Source organism: Vombatus ursinus, unplaced genomic scaffold (assembly GCF_900497805.2).
Source record: "Vombatus ursinus unplaced genomic scaffold, bare-nosed wombat genome assembly UNPS02015255.1, whole genome shotgun sequence".
NCBI classification, from domain to species: Eukaryota; Metazoa; Chordata; class Mammalia; order Diprotodontia; family Vombatidae; genus Vombatus; species Vombatus ursinus.
In genome coordinates, this window is record NW_020955033.1 from 23246142 (window position 1) to 23266165 (window position 20024).

Sequence of the window (20024 nt, forward strand, 5' to 3'; positions counted from 1 at the left end):
AGCTGCTTCAATATAATCTACCAGCCATCTTGTTTGCCCCCTTATGGACCCATCCTGGTTTCTAAATGCCCCTCTTAAAATGGAGCACCAAGAAACCAACATGATAGTCTTACTGGTGAAGAGTCCTGTAGATGGCTATCTCCATTCATTTGGATATTACATTTTTGTTAATAAAGACTAAGATTCTATTAAGATTTTTTGTTTTGTTTTTAGCAGCTGTGACTCACTAGTATCTCATGTCAAGCTTACTGAAGGTTCTAAGCCTTTGAGCTGTTAATGTCTATCTCCTCCATCCATTACTTGTGCATGCAAAGGACTTTACACTTATCCCTATTAAATTTCATCTTAAAAGATTCACTTCTATTATTCTAGCTTGTTGAGATATTTTTGGATCCTATTGTTCCCAAGTCAGCTCTGTGTCCTTGAGAGATCCTGTAAGTCTTCTTCTAAGTCATACAGAAAATTCTAAACATGACCCTCCAAAAAAAGCCCTGTGGCAACCTCAGTAAAGACCTTTCACATTGTGATCTGTTCATTTAAAAATTTTTGATTTTAACAAATATTAAGTGCCTACTATGTTCCAGACATTGTGCTAGGTGCTTTACAGATATTATTTTATTCAATACAACAACCCTAGGAGATAGGTGTTATTATCTCTGTTTAAGAGATAAGGAAACTGAGGCAGACAGATGTTAAGTGACTTGCCCTGGTTATATAGCTAATAAATGTCTAAGGCCAAATTTGAAGTGGACAGCTAGGTGGCACAGGGAATAGAGTGCTGACCCTGCAGTCAGGAAGATTCATCTTCGTGAGCTTAAATCTGGCCTCAGACACTAGCTGTGTGACCCTGGGCAAGTTACTTAGCCCTGTTTGCCTCAGTTTCCTCATCTATAAAATGAGCTGGAAAAGGAAATGACGAACCCCTCCAGTATCTTTTCCAAGAAAACCCCAAATGGGGTCACAAAGAGACAGGACTGGAACAAAAACAAAAATTTGAACTCAGGATTTCCTGCCTCCAAGTCCAGGGCTTTATCTACTGCACCAAGTAGCTGCCCTGTTATCAGGAGTACATGAATATGGTGGCAAATATGGCCTGGGACATTCCTCAGTCTGATTTTGCACATCTAAGAGGCAGATAAGTAGCAAAGATCTCTATACACACACACAAAAAGCAGGGAACTGTCCAATTGTAAATAATTCATTTGCCAGGGTATATCTTACCTTTCTTAGGAAATTTAAAAGACAACTATTAGCAACTCTCAATATGAAAGCTAGAATTATCTTTTTTCTAGATGCTGCTCACTTCTCATAGGATACTCTATGAGTAAATGTTAATGGTGTTTACCTCCTTTAAAAGTCCATTAAAAACAACTGTGACTTAAATAACCTCTTACCTGACAATTAATGCAGACTCCTCCACCTTCATAAACACCATGGATGTTCAAACTTCCATTAAGCCTCTCAACATCAGGATCATAGTAACAGTCCATGGCATGACCATGGCAGTTGCAAGCTAAGGAAAAAACACACTAAATTAATGCTCCACCATTGGAGGCAGGCCCTTAGTAATTTCCTGAAAATAATAGTTATTTCAGTGGCTTCCAATAAAACTTATTCTATGATATCAGGGAACAATGGGAAAGTCTAAGAAATTTCATTCTTAAGCCAATTTAAAACCATGAGAAGAGCATAGTTTTTTTAATTTGATGATAAGGGGAAGTTTTGTTTCCTGCTCCCTTTTTTAAATTAAAGTCTGCAATCAAAGCATAAGCAGGGCTTTTAAAAAGTCTCTTTCAGCACATGATCTCACCTCCAACATTACAAAGAAGGAGGCCATAACAGATAAGCTCCAAGGAGTCGGCTTCTCCACTACTGTAACCCTCCTATTATCCACATCCATCTTATCTTCTTTTCTTTTCTAATGGAAGTTTACTAAGCACTTTACATCATCCCATTTGAGACTAATAACAACCTTGGGAGGTAAGTATTACCGTATTGTAATCCCTATTTTATGGATAGGAAGATTGAGGCTCAGACATTAAATAATTTGTCCAAGACCACAGAATTAGAAAGTGTCAATGTTAGGATTCGAGCTTGGTCTTTCCAGACTCCAATTCCAGAATTCTTTCCACTAGAGTAAGGCCAGGGCAAGGGTGATGGACTGGGAAAACTGGTGGAGTAGAGAGGGATTGGAGGTCAAGGTAAGGAAAAATAAATACAGGCTTAGGATGACTGAAGAAGAGGGAGAGATGAAAGTAGAGAAGGCTATGATCAAAAAGAGGGATTTCAGATTTACAGTTCTTGGAGGTAGGTAGGGCAGTTTTGAGTAATGATGAAAATTAAGGTATGACCAACTCCATGCATGGCCATAGTGGAGTAAAGATGTAGATCACAGGAATTGAGGAGACTGATAAATTGGGAGGCCAAAAGGATACTGAAGTCCTTCAGTATGAGGAAGAAAAGAGAATGACATGGAGGCAAATAGATGACTATGGAAAGATCTGAACAGGGTGACATAGATGGGGAGTGTACTTCAAAGGAGGAAAGAGGTTACCAAGTATTAAGAAGAAGAGTATGCCTACTTCTCCTCCTGGCCCAATGAGTTAAAGGGCATGAAAGAAAGGTTAGCCTGTATTGGAGAAGGGAGACCCAAGAAATAGTATCTTCCAGAGGATACCAGAAGGTGTTTCCATGAATGCCTATCACAGGAAGAGGTCTAGGATGAAGGGAAGTTTGTTCACAACAGCACTGGAGTTCCAAAGGGCACAATGGAGAAGGAAGGTAGATAAGGATAGGGATAAGGAGGATTATGGCTAAGGTGGACTGTGATGGCTGAGGGGGAAGTGGACACAAAGGAAAGGGTTATTTCGCCCTGGCAGGCAACAGCACTGAATTATAGGGATTAGGGGAGGTAGAGATAGAAGTCTGCCAGCCATAGGAAAGGGAGAAAGCTAGATGAAAGACACTCACATCCTCTAGTCCACAGAGGTTCAGGTCCATCAATAAAGATTAAGCACCTGCTATTTGTTTTAATAACATTGGGATACAAAAAACAATATCAAGACGGCTCCTGTTCTTGAGCAACTCACAGTCTAACATGGGAGACAACATTCAAATAATTACAAACAATCAAGCTACATACAGGATAAATTGGAAATCATTGACAGATGGAGGCACCAGAATTAGGAAGGATGGGGAAAGGTTTCCTTGTAGAAGGTGGGATTTTAGCTGGGACTTGAAGGAAGTCAGGGGAGCCAGGAGGTGGAGATGCAAAGGGAAAGCATTCTAGGCTTGGGGAACAATTAGTGAAAATTCCCAGAGTCAGCAGATGGAGTGTCTTGTTCAAAGAACAATAAGGAGGTCAATGTCACCAGGCTGAAGAATGCATGATTGAGTGTAAGGTATAAGAAAATTGGAGGGCAGCATCAGTCCCTTCTTTCTCATGATTTTAGGGGACAAAAGGTTAAAGCAAGCAGGGAGATGGAGGAGGTTGCTTAGGTCAATAAATCCCTAGTGATCGATTTTCCAGCATTACTACAGGGAATGTAAATGAAATTAATAAACCAGAATGTTGATGTTGTGGGGGAAAAAAACAAAACATCAAAATCCTCACATTGGGAGCCTGCTCTTTATTCTCATACTAAGATGAAGGAGGATTGTAAATATCCAAATGCCCTACACCTCAGCTTCCAGCCTCTGGTAGTGAGGCTCCCATGATCCAACTATTCCAGCATCTTTGGTTTCTGAGTCTCCACCAGTACAGACCTCTGGTGCTTCTGGATCCCAGAACTGGGGGGCGTCTGGTGATCTTGAAGCCCCAGAAGTACAGGCTCTCTTTTACCTCCCATCTCTGAAAGCTGTCAACCTCTTGGGGCTCTAAGACTCAATTCAGATGGTCATAACCCTTTTGAAACCTCTCCTGCAAGTGACATACCTCCCTCCTCAGATTTCTCAATGGACTTTACCTCTACTTTCTGCCACCCTTCCTAATCTCCTAGTTATCCATGTACTTATCTTTCCCCTGCTCCCATCCCCATTCTCGCAGAGGGCAAGGCATGTGTCATATTGATCTAAAGATTCTCAATACTTAGAATGGTGTCTGGTATATGGTTGATGCTTTATAAACGTGTCTCAGATAAACAAAATTTCATCAAAATGAAAAATTTCAAGAGGGAAAAGCCTTTTTTCTGGATTTTTTTTTCTTTTTTTGGTGAGGCAATTGAGGTTAAGTGACTTGTCCAGACTCATGCATCTAGTAAGTGTTATGTTTCTGAGGCCAGATTTGAACTCAGGTCCTCCTGACTCCAAGGCCCATGCTCTATCCACTGCAGCACCTAGCTGCCCCTGGATTTATTTATTCATTTATTTATTTTCACCAAGAAAACTTGTATCCACTAATGGAAATTTGTAATTGTTACTTGGATCAAATTATCCAATTTTCCCTGGTAATACATGTGTGTATATATTTTAATACAATTATCTAATGAACTCAAGGAAGCAAACAAAAGCAGCCAGCTATTACACATTAGGATGTACCATTTTTTAAAGCATAAAAAAGCTTGTTGATTTTTGTTTCATTTTTGGCACCATGAAAACCAACTTTAAGTCATCTATATTTACCATGTCAGTTATTTCTTAAGGAGGATGTTTACTTTTAAACAACATAATTCAAAAGGAATTCAGAGGGTACTTGATAAATAAGCCCTAACATGTCTAGTTTCCATAGGTTACATGCAATTTTCTACCATACTGACAGCTTAAAAAAATTACACTGAAAACTTCCTTGATTTTTCACACATGCTGGATTAATGCATAGCTACCATGATTATGAAAATGCCTTTCACTGGTGTTCTAGATTTGGGGCACTAATCAAATTGCAAAATTATTGGGCTTTGATGGATTAGTCATTATTCAGAATATATGAAACTACAACCTGCAAGTCATAACAGGACCGGCCCCTACTGATCACCACCACCTCCCATTCTCAAATAATAGCTAACATTTCTATAGTAATTTAAGGCTTGCAGAGTACTTCACATATATTATCTAATTGGAAACTCATAACAACACTGGGAGGGTAGGTGCCATTATTAATTCTCATTGTATAGAAGAGGAAATTGAGGCTGAAAGAAGTTTAGTAATTTGCCCAGAGTCAGTCTCCAAAGCTTCATCAGAGAATAGAAGGGATGCCATCCAGGTGGGACTCTTGGTGGGGAAGCATTCTAGTTATTCCCTGCGTAGTTTCAACCTCCCTAGTCCTCATTTTCCTCATCTATAAATTATGAGGGTTGTTTGGACTAAATGACTTCTATTGGTCCCTTCCAGCTCCAAGTCCTTTTGATAACATCTTATAATTTCATAGACATATTGGAATATATGTATATATATATATGTATGTATGTATGTATATATGAAGGACATCTATTTGAGATAGACAAACCTACAGATAGATAGATTGATAGATATAGATGAGATAGAGATAGATAGATGCAGATGAGATAGAAATGGATATAAATGAGAGATAGATTGATAGATATAGATGAAATAGAGATAGATACAGATGAGATAGAGATGGATATAGATGAGATAGAGATGAGATAGAAATATAGATGAAATAGAGGTAGTTATAGATGATAGAGATTGATAGAGATGAGATAAATTGATAGATATGAATGAGATGGAGATAGAGATATAGATGAAATAGAGATAGATATTAGATAGATAGATAGATAGATAGATCGATAGATAGATAGATAGATAGATAGATAGATGTCCTTCGAAGGAACCACTTTGGGAGGTTATATTCTCAGTCTAGAGATGCTGATCCAGTAAAATGTGAGGACAGAGACTGCTTCGTTGTTATCTTTTTATCCCAGTGCTTGGCGTGATGCCCAGCATATAACAAATGCTTAATAAATGCTGCTTCATTGGAATGAATTGATCAAAATGCTGGGAATTTCTCTTGTGGAACTGCCCTCTGAGAGAGATTAGAAGCCACAAAAGGAAATCAATTTTGTTACTTTAAGCTCACATCTTTCTTTGTTTTGGTTTTTAACCAGAACTGGAATTACCTAGATTGAACACCCACCTCATTTAACAGATTTGATTGTGATTGATGTATCTCCTAAAAATTAAATACACTCTCGAAGGGCAAAGATTTGCCATCATTGAAACAAATCGTTTATTCATTCATTTAACAACCACTTCAAGTTCTGAAGGCATTTCCAAAAGGAGATCCCAAAATGTTCAGAACTCTAATAGCATCATTAAAATAAGTGAATTGTCTCCCAAGGTGACTACTTAGAAGGGTAAAAATGCTCCCTTGCTTGTCTAAGTTCTGGCATGTTTAGGAGGGAGATAAAATAAATACTGATTAGCCAAAAAATAAAATGAAAAAAAACAACAACAGAAAAAGATACTTCTATTAGCTCTTTCTTCCCACTTACCTTCACATTCATTGGTCCTCTCAGCTGTTGCTGGCTGCCACTGCTTCTGGTTGTATCCTGCACAGCAGTGGCCACAACTCTCCCCACAGGTATTGTGCTGGCATTCACACTGAAACCTGGGTGTTGGGAGGAAATCAGTCTCACTCTTTGGAAAACATTCAAGAAAAGGAAACTACTTCCTGCATGTTAATTTACAAATAAAAATGAACATGGCAAACAAATGCTAATGTTTCTAAGGCATTTTCACAATATCTTTTCACAAATTTATGTAAGAAAGGCAAGTAGGGTTTTTATGTCCTTAATTCATATCTTGTACTCAGTTTTGCAGAAAGCCAGGAAAACAGTTATTTTCAGTACTGAGATGTTGCTCCCAGGGACCATGCTAACAAACATTCAGTAACTTAATTAAGAGCAAAAGTCTGAGTTATCTTATTATCTTAAAGAGGCAAATAAGCAATACTCTAATTTTTCTCTTGCCCTCCATCTTTCTTGGCATCATTTTTAGTCCACCAATTTAGCCATCACAAAATTTATTAGTGTTCAGTTATACCTTGTTTTGTATAACACATATGCTTCTGAAATGGGTCACTCAGTGGGATAAAGGAGAAAATATATTCACTTGATAACCTCAGAAGAAGATGGGAACCATGATCTGGAAATTTCTAACATTTGCAGGATTCTTCCCAGTCCAGGGGTTCTTAATTTGCTGTGTGTGAACTTGTTTCCTAAATATTTTGATAATTACATTTCAATATCCTTGGCTTCCTTTGTAATCCTATGTATTTTACTCTGTGCATTGAAATACACTTTCCTGAGAAGGGGTCCAAAGGCTTCATCAGACTGCCATAGGGTGAATGACACAAAAAGATGAAGAACTTTTTCCTAGATGCTCTATGTTCTTACAACGTTTTCAGTGTCCTAAAATTGCCTTCATCTCATTAGTAAAAAATATTTACCAAAATCTTTTATGCTTAATTGAAAAATGGGCTTAATATTTATTGAGTGAATATTCAATACTATGTCCAGCAGTGTCACATGCTCAATGTTTGTTGTTATTTTTTGCTAGGCAATGGAGTTAAGTGACTAGCCCAGGATCACACAGCTAGTAAGTGTCAAGTGCCTAAGGCCAGATCTGAACTCAGGTCCTCCTGACTCCAAGGCCTGTGCTCTATCCACTGCACCATCTAGCTGCCCCCAATGTTTGCTGTTTTAAGAAATCTTTTAATAGATGCGCCCTAAACAGTATGGTGCAGTGGAGTTAGACGGTCAGCATTCAAAGACTACCTTGAACGCTTCCTACCTATGTGACTTAGGAGAAGCCACAATCCCTCAGGATCTCAATTTTCTCACTATAAGTACAGCCCCTGATACCAAAGGAATTCTATCAATCCCTTTGTTTCTACTGATTGTACTCAGGATTGGTGTACTTCAGTGCCCCTAGATTCTAAAATTCCTATACTGGTGTATTTATAAAGGGTTCTAGCTGCCTTTGGCTCCCTCAATATAAACCCTACAGGGCCTGCTCACTTTGGGGCCCTCCAACTTGGTCTTTAGTTCTGGACAGAGTCAATTTCCTGTTACATATATAGATTCATTTCCCAGAACCAAAACTCACAGGACTCACAGGTGGCAGTGAGACTGAAACATATGTCTCGTATCCTTTTTCATGAGTGAGTGGTTTGTCTGCTATTAATAAACCCTATTTATTAGAGGTGGATTTGGCTGTATTTCTGTTCTTTGATATTCAGAATAAGAAAGAACATAAACATTAATGGAAATCATAAATAGCAAGGGATTTATGAGATAAATAGATTAGCGAAAACAATGATTTAACCCTTGAGAAGGTTGAGGATTGTTGTTTGTCCTTCCTTCACATCAGGGAGGTGACACCATGACGTGCGAGTGAATTGGACTTAAGTGGGGCATGGCTGTGCAAAGTCACCAGCCTCACTTTCTTCTCCAGCGCCATCTGGGTCCAGTGGCAAGATATAGATCCCAGGAGTGCTGAGAATTTCAAGCTGGTAGGGGAGATTTTTTTTTTTATTAAAGGTGCTTCTTCATTCCCATCAATTTCCATTATTTAAGTAGGTAGCTATTTACCCCACCTATATACAAGAGTACAAGGTAGTGGTAACAGACTACCCTTGGAGTTAGTAAAACCAGGGTTCGATCCTGCATGTGGTTTACACTTGCTGTAAAAATGTAAATAAATTACTCAGTGTTTTCTGATTTCTCTAAGATGACAAGCTCCTGGTCTGCACTGGTGATAGGAATTTCCACACAGATGCAAATGCATGTCTAGAACTCCAAAATATATGAGATTTACCTTATATGTATAAATGTAGACCAGTTATTTTATTACTAAAAATAATTCTGTTTAGAAATCATATACTCTTTAGAAATAATGTACTTTTTTTCCTTTTCTTTGTGAGGCAACTGGGATTAAGTGACTTGCCCAGAGTCACGCAATTAGTGAGTGTTATGTGTCTATGGTCAAATTTGAGCTCAGGTCCTCCTGACTCCAGGGCCAGCGCTCTATCCACTGCAACACCTAGCTGCCTAAGAAATTATGTACTTTTGAAAGATGAAATGGAATGTTAAGGGAAAAAATGATTTGCATATCTAATGTCCAATCCATTTTTTCTCCTTAAATAAAAACTCTTCTCTCTGCTACAAGAGCACATTAACAACACAGAAGCTTTAAAAACACTGGCTTCTATTGCTCTGTCATGTTATGGCTACGAAAGTAGTTTAAAAATAATCCACTTTATTTCACTGCTTGGAACTATTTGCATAATGAGAAAAATACATTGAGCCTTTGAAATAGCCAGCCCTGGCACATCTGGCTTGTTTTGGAGCAGGGTTTCCTAACCTTCTTTGCGCCATGGACCCCTTTGGCTATCTGATGAAACCTGCGGATTGCTTTACAGAAGAATATTTTAAATTCATAAAATTAAATGCAGATGATAAAAAGAATGGAATTAAATACTTATTAAGCTCCTACTATGTGCCATACACTGTGCTAAGTGCTTAACAAATACCTCATTTGATCCTATTATATTGACATAGTTATTCACATTTTTAAGTCTATGACCAACAAGTTAAGAATCCCTGCTTTAGAGGGAGGAGAAAATGCCACCATGTACAATGGACTTACAGGTTTTCAGGACCTTTGGCCCTACACACTTCTGCATGGCCATTGCAGACACATCGTCCACCAATGCTGATGTCCTTTATGCTGTAATAATACTAAAAGAGAGCAGAGACGACCGTACAGGTTTGAGTATACATCTACAACCTCCCTCTCCGCCCCCATTCCCCAATGCTCAGCCCACTTTGGACATTCCCTCCTCCTGTTTTTTCCCCTTTTCCTTAACAATCTCACCACTATAAACAGTGGTTATATTAGAAGTGGCCCTTGCTTTATGCACCAGTTCAGTTCCTGAAAAGTTTTATGTGAGGCTTTTTATTTACTTGTAAATCATATTGCATTTTAAATGTAGAGGGTAGAAGATGGGGAATCTTTTGTTGTTGAGTTGTTTTCACTCGTGTCCAAGCCTTGATGGCCCCATTTGGGGTTTTCTTGGTGAAGACATTGTCGTTTCCTTCTCCAGCTCATTTTCCAGATGAGGAACTGAGGCAAACAGGGTTAAGTGACTTGCCCAGGATCACACAGCTAGTAATGTCTGAGGCTGGATTTGAACTCATGAAGATGAATCTTTCTGATTCCGTGCCCAAAGCTCCATCCATTGAGCCACACAGCTGCCCCAAGTCTCTGGGGAGACTTGCTTACTATTTTAAAAAAATCCTACTGTGAAACCTTTGGTAAAGCAATTAATCATTTCCTAATTTGTCTAATTTATCTGCTTTAAAATCATAGCTCTGACGCTCTACTATCCTTTTGCTTATAAGTCACTTCATAGGGATCAGACAATTTAGATCTGGTAGGGAACTAACTAGTCCAATCCCCTCATTTTATAGATGAGGACCTGACCCCTTAGCTATAATAATAGCTAAGATTTACACAGGTTAAATAGTGCTTTACATACAGTATCTTATTTGATCCTCTTAAACATCCTGTGTTGCAGGTGCTATCGTTATCCCCATTTTACAGATGGGAAAACTGAGGCTGAGAGAGGTTAAGCAACTTGCCAGGGTTACCCAGCTAGTGAGAATCTGAGACAGGTTTTGAACCCAAGACCTCTGACCAAATCTAGTATTCTTTCTGCCACACCACAGTGCTTTCTCTGAGCATCACTTTCTTCATTTACAAAATGGGTATGATAATTCTACCTCTACTTACCTCACTGAGTTGTTGTGAGGAAAGTGTTTTGCAAAAGATAGAGTATAATCTTGAGCTATTATTACACCAGGATTTTCATAAACTGAATTGCTTAAAGTAAAGCACACATGTATTGCTCATACGCTGGGGCTGCCCACTTAATATCAAAAGATGGCCCTCTCAGGGCAGCTAGGTGGCACAGTGGATAGAGCATTGGCCCTAGATTCAGGAGGACCTAAGTTCAAATCTGTGCTTCAGACACATAACACTCACTAGCTGTGTGACGCTGGGCAAGTCACTTAACTCCAATTGCCTCACCCAAAAAAAAAAAAAAAAAAAAAGATGGCCCTCTCTCAGTTATTCCAAATTATTATGGCAATAAAGTTGGAGCAGGTATAGCCTCAAATAGGCCAGTGAGAACAATCTTATCAGCAGCAGTCTTTGATTTAGAAAAGAGGATTGTTTATTTAATCTTTTTTTAATAATCATGCTAAAGACTTCTAATCATTTAATAACATGACTTTGTTTTCCTGGCTAAAAACTGTCAGAGCTTCCTGATGAAACCATGACTTACAGCCTTTTCCCCAGAATTACCCAGTATTAACAGTACTTTCTTTTATATGTCAACGCTCAGGCTTTGATTTTGACAGCTGCAGAGATTTCTCATTTGCCACTAGGAAAGGCCAACCTCTCCAGAAGCAGTGAGGACTAGCTCTTTATTCCTGTAACACGCACAACCTCTATTGAAGGATAATTTCCATTTTATTCCCCACTATAGGAACCTGAGAGATTGTGAGAGGTCATGACTTCACATTTCTACTATTGGTAGAAAGGGCAACCAGGTGGCACAGATGATAGAATGCCAGGCCTGGAGTCAGGAAGACTCATCTTCCTGAGTTCAAATTTGGCCTCAGACACTTACTAGCTGTGTGACCCTGGGTAAGTCACTTAACCCTGTTGGCCTCAGTTTCCTCATCTTTAAAATGAGCTGGAGAAGGAAATGGCAAACCACTCTAACATTTTTGCCAAGAAAACCCCAAATGGGCTCACAAATAATTGGATGTAACTGAAAAACAACTGAACAAACGGTGAAAAGCTAATCAATGCAAAAAAAAAATCATAAGCAAAGGGCCATGTTCAAACTCAAGCGGCTGCAGAAGATATTCAATTTAATAAAATCAGCAAGGCCAGAATCGTGGCTTAGATCCAAATGACCAAGAGCAATAAAAACTCATTCCAACTTCTATTTAATCAGGAAGCCTAGTCTACTCCCCCACCCCATAGTGTACACAAGTTATGATCCAACCTGGTCCCTGCCCACTCTTATAGGATTCCTCAGGGTACAACCCGGCATTAATAGTAGTAGACAGGCCACCCACACACCCATAGGATCCCTAGCCCTCCCTCCATCATCAAATGAAATAATAATTATAATGTGCTCAATACAGTGCTTTGCACATTTCGTTGTTTCAGTCACGTCCAACTCTCGGTAAGCTCATTTGGAGTTTTCTTGGCAAAGATACTGCAGTGGTTTGCCATTTCCTTCTCTAACTCAGACGAGGAAACTGAGGCAAACAGGGTTAAATGACTTGCCCCGGGTCACACAGTTAGTAAGGGTCTGAAATCTGATTTGAACTCAGGGAGATGAGTCTTCCTGACTTCAGACCCGGCACTCTATCCACTGCACCACCTAGCTGCCTCACCTCGCACATAGTAGACACTGAGTAAATGCTTATTCCATTCCTCAATGCCCCTTTGGAAAGTTTCCCAGGCTATAGGAAAATTAGAAAAATATAGAAAAATTTCTTTTCTTTCTCCCTATCCTACTTCCCCAAACCCTCATATGTGTATAACTCACAGGAGAAATGTTCCCATGCCTTGTGATCACAAAAACACTTCAACCATCATGGTTACACTGGAGAGACCTCTCCCCTATCAGGAATGAAGTGAAAGGAACATGAGGTAATAGTGTTCTCTTGATGTCTGAAAACAGCACATGCTCAGAGGGCAAAGCAAACCTTTTATCATTTGTCACGTTATCTCTGAGATGATACTTGCCTTACCAGCTTCACTGAGTTATTAGAAGCATCAGATGAGGAAGTACATGTTCAAGTTCTTTGAAAATTATAAGTCGCTTTACAAAGGTAAATAGATTATAAAGAGCAACAAAAGAAATTAACCAACTCCAATTCAGACCTGGTAATTCAAACAAGACCATCTCCTTTACCACCAGCATTATTGATTTCCCAAACTAGCAGCCTTTTTGGTTTTATTCTCTTAAAAATTACTGCAGAACACACACACACGCAAAGAATTTGTGTTTATGTGGGTCATATCTGTTGATATCTGCCAAACAAAAAGCCAATTACATGTTAACATAACATTTTTATAAAAAAAATGAATATTGGCATTCTTTTACATATTTTTGCAAATCTCTATAATGTCTGGCTTAATAGAAGATGGTTTCATTCTCATATTCATGTATCATATTCATGTATTCAATCTGTTGTGGTATATTATTCCAGTTGAAGCTGATGAAGAAAATCCAGCCTCACACAGTTATGTAGTTGGAAAAGGGAGACGTATTTTAATAGGTAAATAATATCTTAGTATTATTCATGAAAAGTCAGACATGACTGAAAATGACTAAACAAGAACAATCATTATGAAAATGGTTTTGACCTCACAGACCCCCATGGGCCACACTTGGAGAACCACTGCTCTAAAACTAATTAAATTAACTTAATTTAGTAACCCAAATAAAAAAAAAACCAACAGGAACTCTTGAAATTACTCACCCTTCTAGTGACTGTCGGATCTCGCTGGGCTTTAGAGATCAGGTGTCCAAGAAGGGTATTAGTCCGAAGAAAACGCAAGCGGATGTTGGTTGCCTTCGTAAACTCTCTCAGAGTAGGAGAGAATGTAAAATTTTTTGCTCCTGGACGACCATTTACTAAAGAAACCACAACCTAGTAAACCATAAAAGATTTTTTCCATCAAACTTTAGGAAAGTTCGCTAACCCCTGTGTTCCAAATAGGTGACCTTGATTGCTTTTTGTTTGTGTCAAAACAGCACACCTGCCCTAAATTTTGTCCACTTTGGAATGTCGTTCCTTACAGCCTCCCTAGTCACACTTACCTCTCCATTTTCCAGTGGTACAATCCGAGAATATTCAGTGGTGCAGACAACATCATTGTCTTCAGTGATAGGTGTGTTGGCTTCCATCCCAAACTGTTCCCAACAATCTACTTTAGAGTCTGACAAAGAAGCATTTTCACATTGAAATATAAATTTTTTAATGGTAAATGCCCACAGAAAAGTCTCAGCTCTATATTAATTTGATATAAAGAGATGAAAAACTAAGAGCTGGGAAAAAATCAATGGACAGACTGACACATTATAGTTTTAAGGGGCTACATACACATCTATGTGTAACATTCATTTGCATTTCAAGATGCCACCTTTCATATCATTCTAAGTCCCTTGACTTTCAACAGCAATATTTGGAGTAATGCGACTTAAGTCCTCAGCAGGCAAATTGACCCATAAATAATCTATTGTGGAGAACCCATCCCTATGATTCACTTCATAGGCAATGTCCTTCCAATGTCAATATTTTATATGGTTTAGAGGCATCCTCAGAAAATCTGCCTGTATGATGGATACAAGCTAGGTGGTCCATGAGACAATACTCATTCACATAGCAGTCAGCCTTTCTCACTATTGAGTAAAAGAAAGAGACTGTTCTACTGGAGGACACATAACTACCTACCTAAGAGAAATGAACAGGGATTTCATCATGAGAGACATTCCGACCTTCCACTTTTCCATGTGGTGGTACCTTAAGACTGAACTCTTGCATATACACAAATCCAATAAAAATTTATTAAGCATCTATTTTGTGCCAGACATCGTACCTTAGGAGTTGTAGTTCAAAAGAGCAAAAGTTATTAGTGCCTCACTAACTCTATCTAGAGATTAAAATTTCAAAGAATATATTCTGATGATCTCTTGCAAATACTTGTAGTCTGCCATGATGAGAGTGGGTATGATGAGAGCTGAGAGAACAGTGTTTTGCAAGCCTCAGAGCACCCACATTTGTGTATATTACTTACGGGCAAAAAATTGCCAAGGCAAGTAAGTTCTTCCAGAGTCTACTGATCTTTCCAAGACCCAGAGATCAGGACGAGGAGAATTAGCAAATTTGATGAGCACGTAGGCCACATGGAAAAGCTGTCAAAGACAAAAAAGATAAAGAAATTCATGCAACCACAAGTAGTAGAGGCTGAAGTGGTAGATTATGTGAGTTTATTCATAGCATGAACTAAGAAAAAAACAGTGAGGCAGTAAGTTCCTGTTAGCAAGCACCTAATTTATCCTTCAAAGTCAGGGACTCAATCACAGAATCACAGAACCTCAGAGTTGGAAGGGATTCTAGAGATCATCTTCTCTCGGAATAAGAATTTGTTTGGGAGACTAGAACTGTGATCTCAATGGCGTGAGAAAACTCACCCCAACAGTGTAGATCAGTAACCATTCTACAACTCACAGTCTTGCAGTGTGACCAGAGACCCCAGAAGTTGAAGTGAATTTCACAGGATCACACAGCCAGGAGATTTCAAAGGCAGGACTTAACCCATGTGTTCCTGACTCCAAGGCCAGCTCTCTAAACATTGCAAAATTGCTGCCTTTTCTTTGAATAGGACCCCCAGCACAGCACATCCCAAGAAGTGGTCATCTGGGCTTTGTTTGAAAATTCCTGGTGAGGGAGAAAGCACGGCATACAGAGGCAGCCCACTCCACTTTGGGATAGCTTTTGTTAGGAAGGTTTCCCTCAGTGAAAATATGGAACATACACATGTATACATACATGTGTGTACATGTATTTTATTTTATTTTTTCTCTTCATTTATTAATTTATTTTGCAGTTTCAACATTCGCTTTTATAACATTTAGAGTTCTAAATTTCCCCTCTCCCTCCACTCACCCCTCCCCAAGATGGCATGCAATCTGCTACAGACTATACATGTACACTTATTTTATATGGAGACAGAATGGGAGAGAGAAGAAAGAGAGAAGGGGAGGGGGGAATGAAGAGTAGGAGGGAAAGAGGGAAGGAAGAAAGCAGGTAGAGAGGAAGAGGGGAAAGACAAAAAAAGGGAGGGGAGAGAACAGGGAGGAATGAAGAAGAAAGAAAGAGAGAAAGAATGTTGTATACAGTAACAGCAATATTGTTTTAAGAACAACTTTGAGCGAATAAGTCATTTTGACTATTATAAATATCCAAATTAGCTACAAAGGACTGTACTCAGAGCATAAGATATAACCTGTGTAAAAGCATAATGGTAGGAGCAGTAATGTCATGTGTGTGGAACAAAAATAAGGCCAATATGGCTAGACCATAGACTGCATGAAGGAGAGTAATGTAAAATAAATCTAGAAAGGCAAGTTGGAGCCAAGTTGGGATGGGCTTTAAGTGACAAGCAGAAGAGTTTGTATTTGAAGCAAATAGGTGGCATAATGAATAGAGTATTGAACTTAGAATCAGGAAGACCTGAGTTCAAATTCTGCCTTAGACACATACTTGTGATGTTGAGTAAGTCACTTAATCTTTCTTAGCTTTCATTTCCTTGTCTGTAAAAGGGAGATAGTAATAGCACCTAACTCACTAGGTTATCAAATGAGATTGTATATGTACATAATGCAGCAAATCGTAGAGTGCTGTATAAACATTAGCTATTATTATTCATCCTAGGGGTGATGGAGTGCCACTAGAGTTTATTCAGAAGTGTCAGATCACTTTGTCAGCTATGAGGTCAATACATTGGAGAGGCAAGAGACTTAAGGCAGGGAGAACAATTAGAGTCTATGGTAATAGTCTAGATGAGGAGTAATGAGCACTTGAACTAGGAAAGTGATTATGTGAGTGGAGTAAGGAGACAATGGCAAAAGAATTGACGAAACTAGGCAAATGATTAGATATGAAGGGTGACGGAGAGAGAGGAATGGAGGACATCTTCAAGGATGCAAACCTAATTTATTGAAAAGATGGTGATGGTCTCAATAAAAATAAGAAAGTTTAAAAGACCAAGTTTTAGGGGAAAAGAAGGTCTATTTTGGACATGTTGAGTTTGAGCTGACCCTAGGTCATCTGCTGATGTAAAATAGACACCCCTCTGATTAATGTTTAAAGCCCTAGACAGTTCAGTCCCAACCTATCTTTCCAGCCTCATTGGACACTCCCTGACCCAGCTAAATTGGCTTTCTCTCTGTTATTCACATGTAACACTCCAACTCCCATCTCCGTGTCTTTGCTTTGGCTATTGCACGTCTGAAATGGACTCCTTCCTCACCTTAGTCTCAAACAGTCCCTCTCTTCAAGATATACCTTAAGCACCATCTTCTGCATGAAAGCTTTCCTGCTCCCTCCAACTGCTAGTGCTTTCTCTCCCAAACAACCTTGTATTTAACTACTTTGTACATATTTGTATTTATGATATATAGATAGAGATTTATCTATCTCTACCTATAGATATCAATCTATCTATAGAGATGGATATATCTTGATTGATAAATCAATAGATATAGGAGATAGGTCAGGGGACAGTGGAAAGCTGAAGCATCTAAAAACTGGGTTGAAGTTGGAAAGGACAGAAATCAGAGCATGGGAAATGGTCTGAGAAAGTGTTGTTTGTCCTTCATTTTTGAAGAGGACCAGTGACATCGCAGGTGATGTCTTGATTCTTACATGAATTGTATTTAAGTGAGGCAGAGTTGTACAAAGTCATCAGCCCCACTCTCTCTTCCAGAGTCATTGAAGTCCAGTGGTAATGCAAAAGTCAAGATGACTGGCGATGCGGTAAGGTAGATAGAGGGAATCGCACTTACTATGTGGGTGAAAAACAGACTTACAAGGGATGAAGCATACACATCCTTGTATCCTCCTAGCCCTGGGGTTCTTAACCTTTTCTTTTTTTTTTCTTCTGGTGACATGGCTTCCTTGGACAGTCTGATGAAGCCTGTAGACTAGTCAGAATAATTTTTTTAAATTAATTTGTTTTTAAAGGTCCACCTTCTTTTTCCCACTTCTTCAACTTTGTCTTCCCCATTGAGAAAACAAGAAAAATAAACCCCTTGTGACAGATATGTATAGTCAAGCAAAACAAATTCCTGCATTGTTGTTGTTGAGTCATTTTCAGTCATGTCTGACTCTTTGTGGCCCCATTTGAAGTTTTGTTTTTTTTTCTCACAAAAATATAGGAGTGGTTTGCCATTTTCTTCTCCAGCTCATTTTACAGATGAGGAAACTGAGGCAAACAGGGCTAAGTGACTTGCCCAGGGTCACATAGCTAGGAAGTGTCTGAGGCCATATTTGAACTCATAAAAAGGAATCTACCTGACTCCAGGTCCAGCACTCTACCTACTGTGCCACCTAGGTGCCTGTTAATTTCTGCTTGACTGTGTATAAGAAAAAATACATCCCAATCTGCAGTCTGGGCCCATCAACTCTCTATCATGAGGTGGGTTTCATGTTTCAACCTGCATCCTTTAGAATTTTAGTTGGTCATTGGGTTGATCAGAGCTCCCAAATCTTTCAAAGTTGTAGCTCTTCACCACATTATTGTTAGTGTATAAGTTGTTCTTCTGGTGCTGCTCACTTCACTCTGCGTGAGTTCATACAAGTCTTCCCAGGTTTCTCTGAAACTGTCCCCTCATAATAATCTTTTTAAATGCATAAAACAAAATATGTAAGGTTACAAAGGAAACAAATTACATTAAAATACAGTTAACAATTTTTTAAAAGAAGTTCATGGATCTCAGGTTAAGAATCCCTGTCCTAGAAGAAATAAGATGGAATGTGTCCCAAAAGCCACTCTTCTCAGTTATATTATAATTCCACAGCAGAGAGTTTTAGAAGAGGCTTCAATGCTTCTGGATCCCATAGATTGAGCCACGTTTGCAGGTTTCTGTTACTAGCAATCCAAATAAGAAAGCCATACTTAGGAAAGAGAGATCTTTCTCTTCACAAGCCTTCAACTTGTCACCACATTCAGAAATGATATGTGGCATCTTTAAAATAGCACACCCATGAGAAACCCAAGTCCAGAGCAGGTGGAAACGTGCCACTGTATGTCTCCCCATTTGTTATGTGAGCCTGCCAAAAAGGTCTCATTTAATAATGCCACAGAACCTACCAACTAATCTTTCAGCACCTCCCAGGCAAGGAAGTGCCACATAAAGAATGCTGTCATTTCACTTAAGTTTTATGTGCTTGGTTTTGTAGTTGTAAGAAATCCGTATTCATGTGCTCAAATAATATGCCCTAAATATTGGCAGACATCGCTACAGCTTATGTGATACAATTTGAATTCCTATATATGTGGTTGCTATCCCCATGTACTCTCATTACCATGTACATTGTTATTTATATTTTCAGTTTTCAAAGTATTATTTTCTATGATTCTCAATTATCTTATGAGTAAGTACATTCAAAATGTTCCTGGAACACTTGGCAAGCGCTGTCAAAGTGGGTTCACATATATTAATATCCTTACAACATCCTTCCCTTCCCTTAGCTCAGACATTTTTGTATCTACCGATACATATAAATTTTGTTCTACCCATCTCTTTCTTGACTATTTTAAGTAATATGTGTTTTTAAAGAAATATTTTTATACATTTTGTTTTAACACATCAATCTTTTTTAAATAAGCGCTCCTTCCTCAGGACCAACCAATAATTTTAAAAAAACAAACAACAGTTTATAATAGCCAGCATTTTTGTAGAGCTTTAAGGTTTACAAGGCACTTTAGATATGTCTCCCCATTTGATCTTCATAACAAAACTGTGATATAGGTGTCATTATTGTCCTCATTTGACAGGTGAGGAAACTGAGGCTTAGTTAGGGTAAGTGACTTGCCCAGGGTCACACAGCTAGTAAGCCTCTGAGAGAAGATTCAAACTCAAGTCTTCCTGACTCCAAATCTATCACTTTAGCCAGTATGCTATCTAGCTGGCTCAGTTAAACAAAATTATGTAATATAGAGATTGCTACTGACAGGACATGTAACCTGCTAATCCAGAATCAATACTAGTGAAAATTACATGCGTTTTTAAAGACTCTTTATTGCTAAGCTGTTTGCAATTTTATCAGCTATAGAATGGGCTGCCCCAAGAGTTGAGGGGCTCCTCCCCCTTAGAGGTCCTCAAGCAGTGGCACCATCAATAACCATTTGCCAGGTATGTTATAGTAGGGATTCTTTTCAGGTATGGGTTGAAATGCAATGAATGGTGA

General features: G+C 38.8%; 1 protein-coding gene across 1 annotated transcript in view; it reads right to left on the reverse strand.

The window, feature by feature from the left end:
• LOC114031802 (laminin subunit alpha-3-like) overlaps positions 1 to 20024 on the reverse strand; it is a 325671-nt gene that overhangs the window by 232460 nt on the left and 73187 nt on the right. The window contains exons 3-8 of the mRNA XM_027846940.1: positions 14845 to 14962; positions 13868 to 13986; positions 13527 to 13697; positions 9604 to 9695; positions 6447 to 6562; positions 1395 to 1513 (exon numbers count right to left, since the gene is read on the reverse strand). Of these exons, the coding sequence (XP_027702741.1) occupies positions 1395 to 1513; positions 6447 to 6562; positions 9604 to 9695; positions 13527 to 13697; positions 13868 to 13986; positions 14845 to 14962 (735 nt within the window). The remainder of the gene's footprint in view (positions 1 to 1394; positions 1514 to 6446; positions 6563 to 9603; positions 9696 to 13526; positions 13698 to 13867; positions 13987 to 14844; positions 14963 to 20024) is intronic.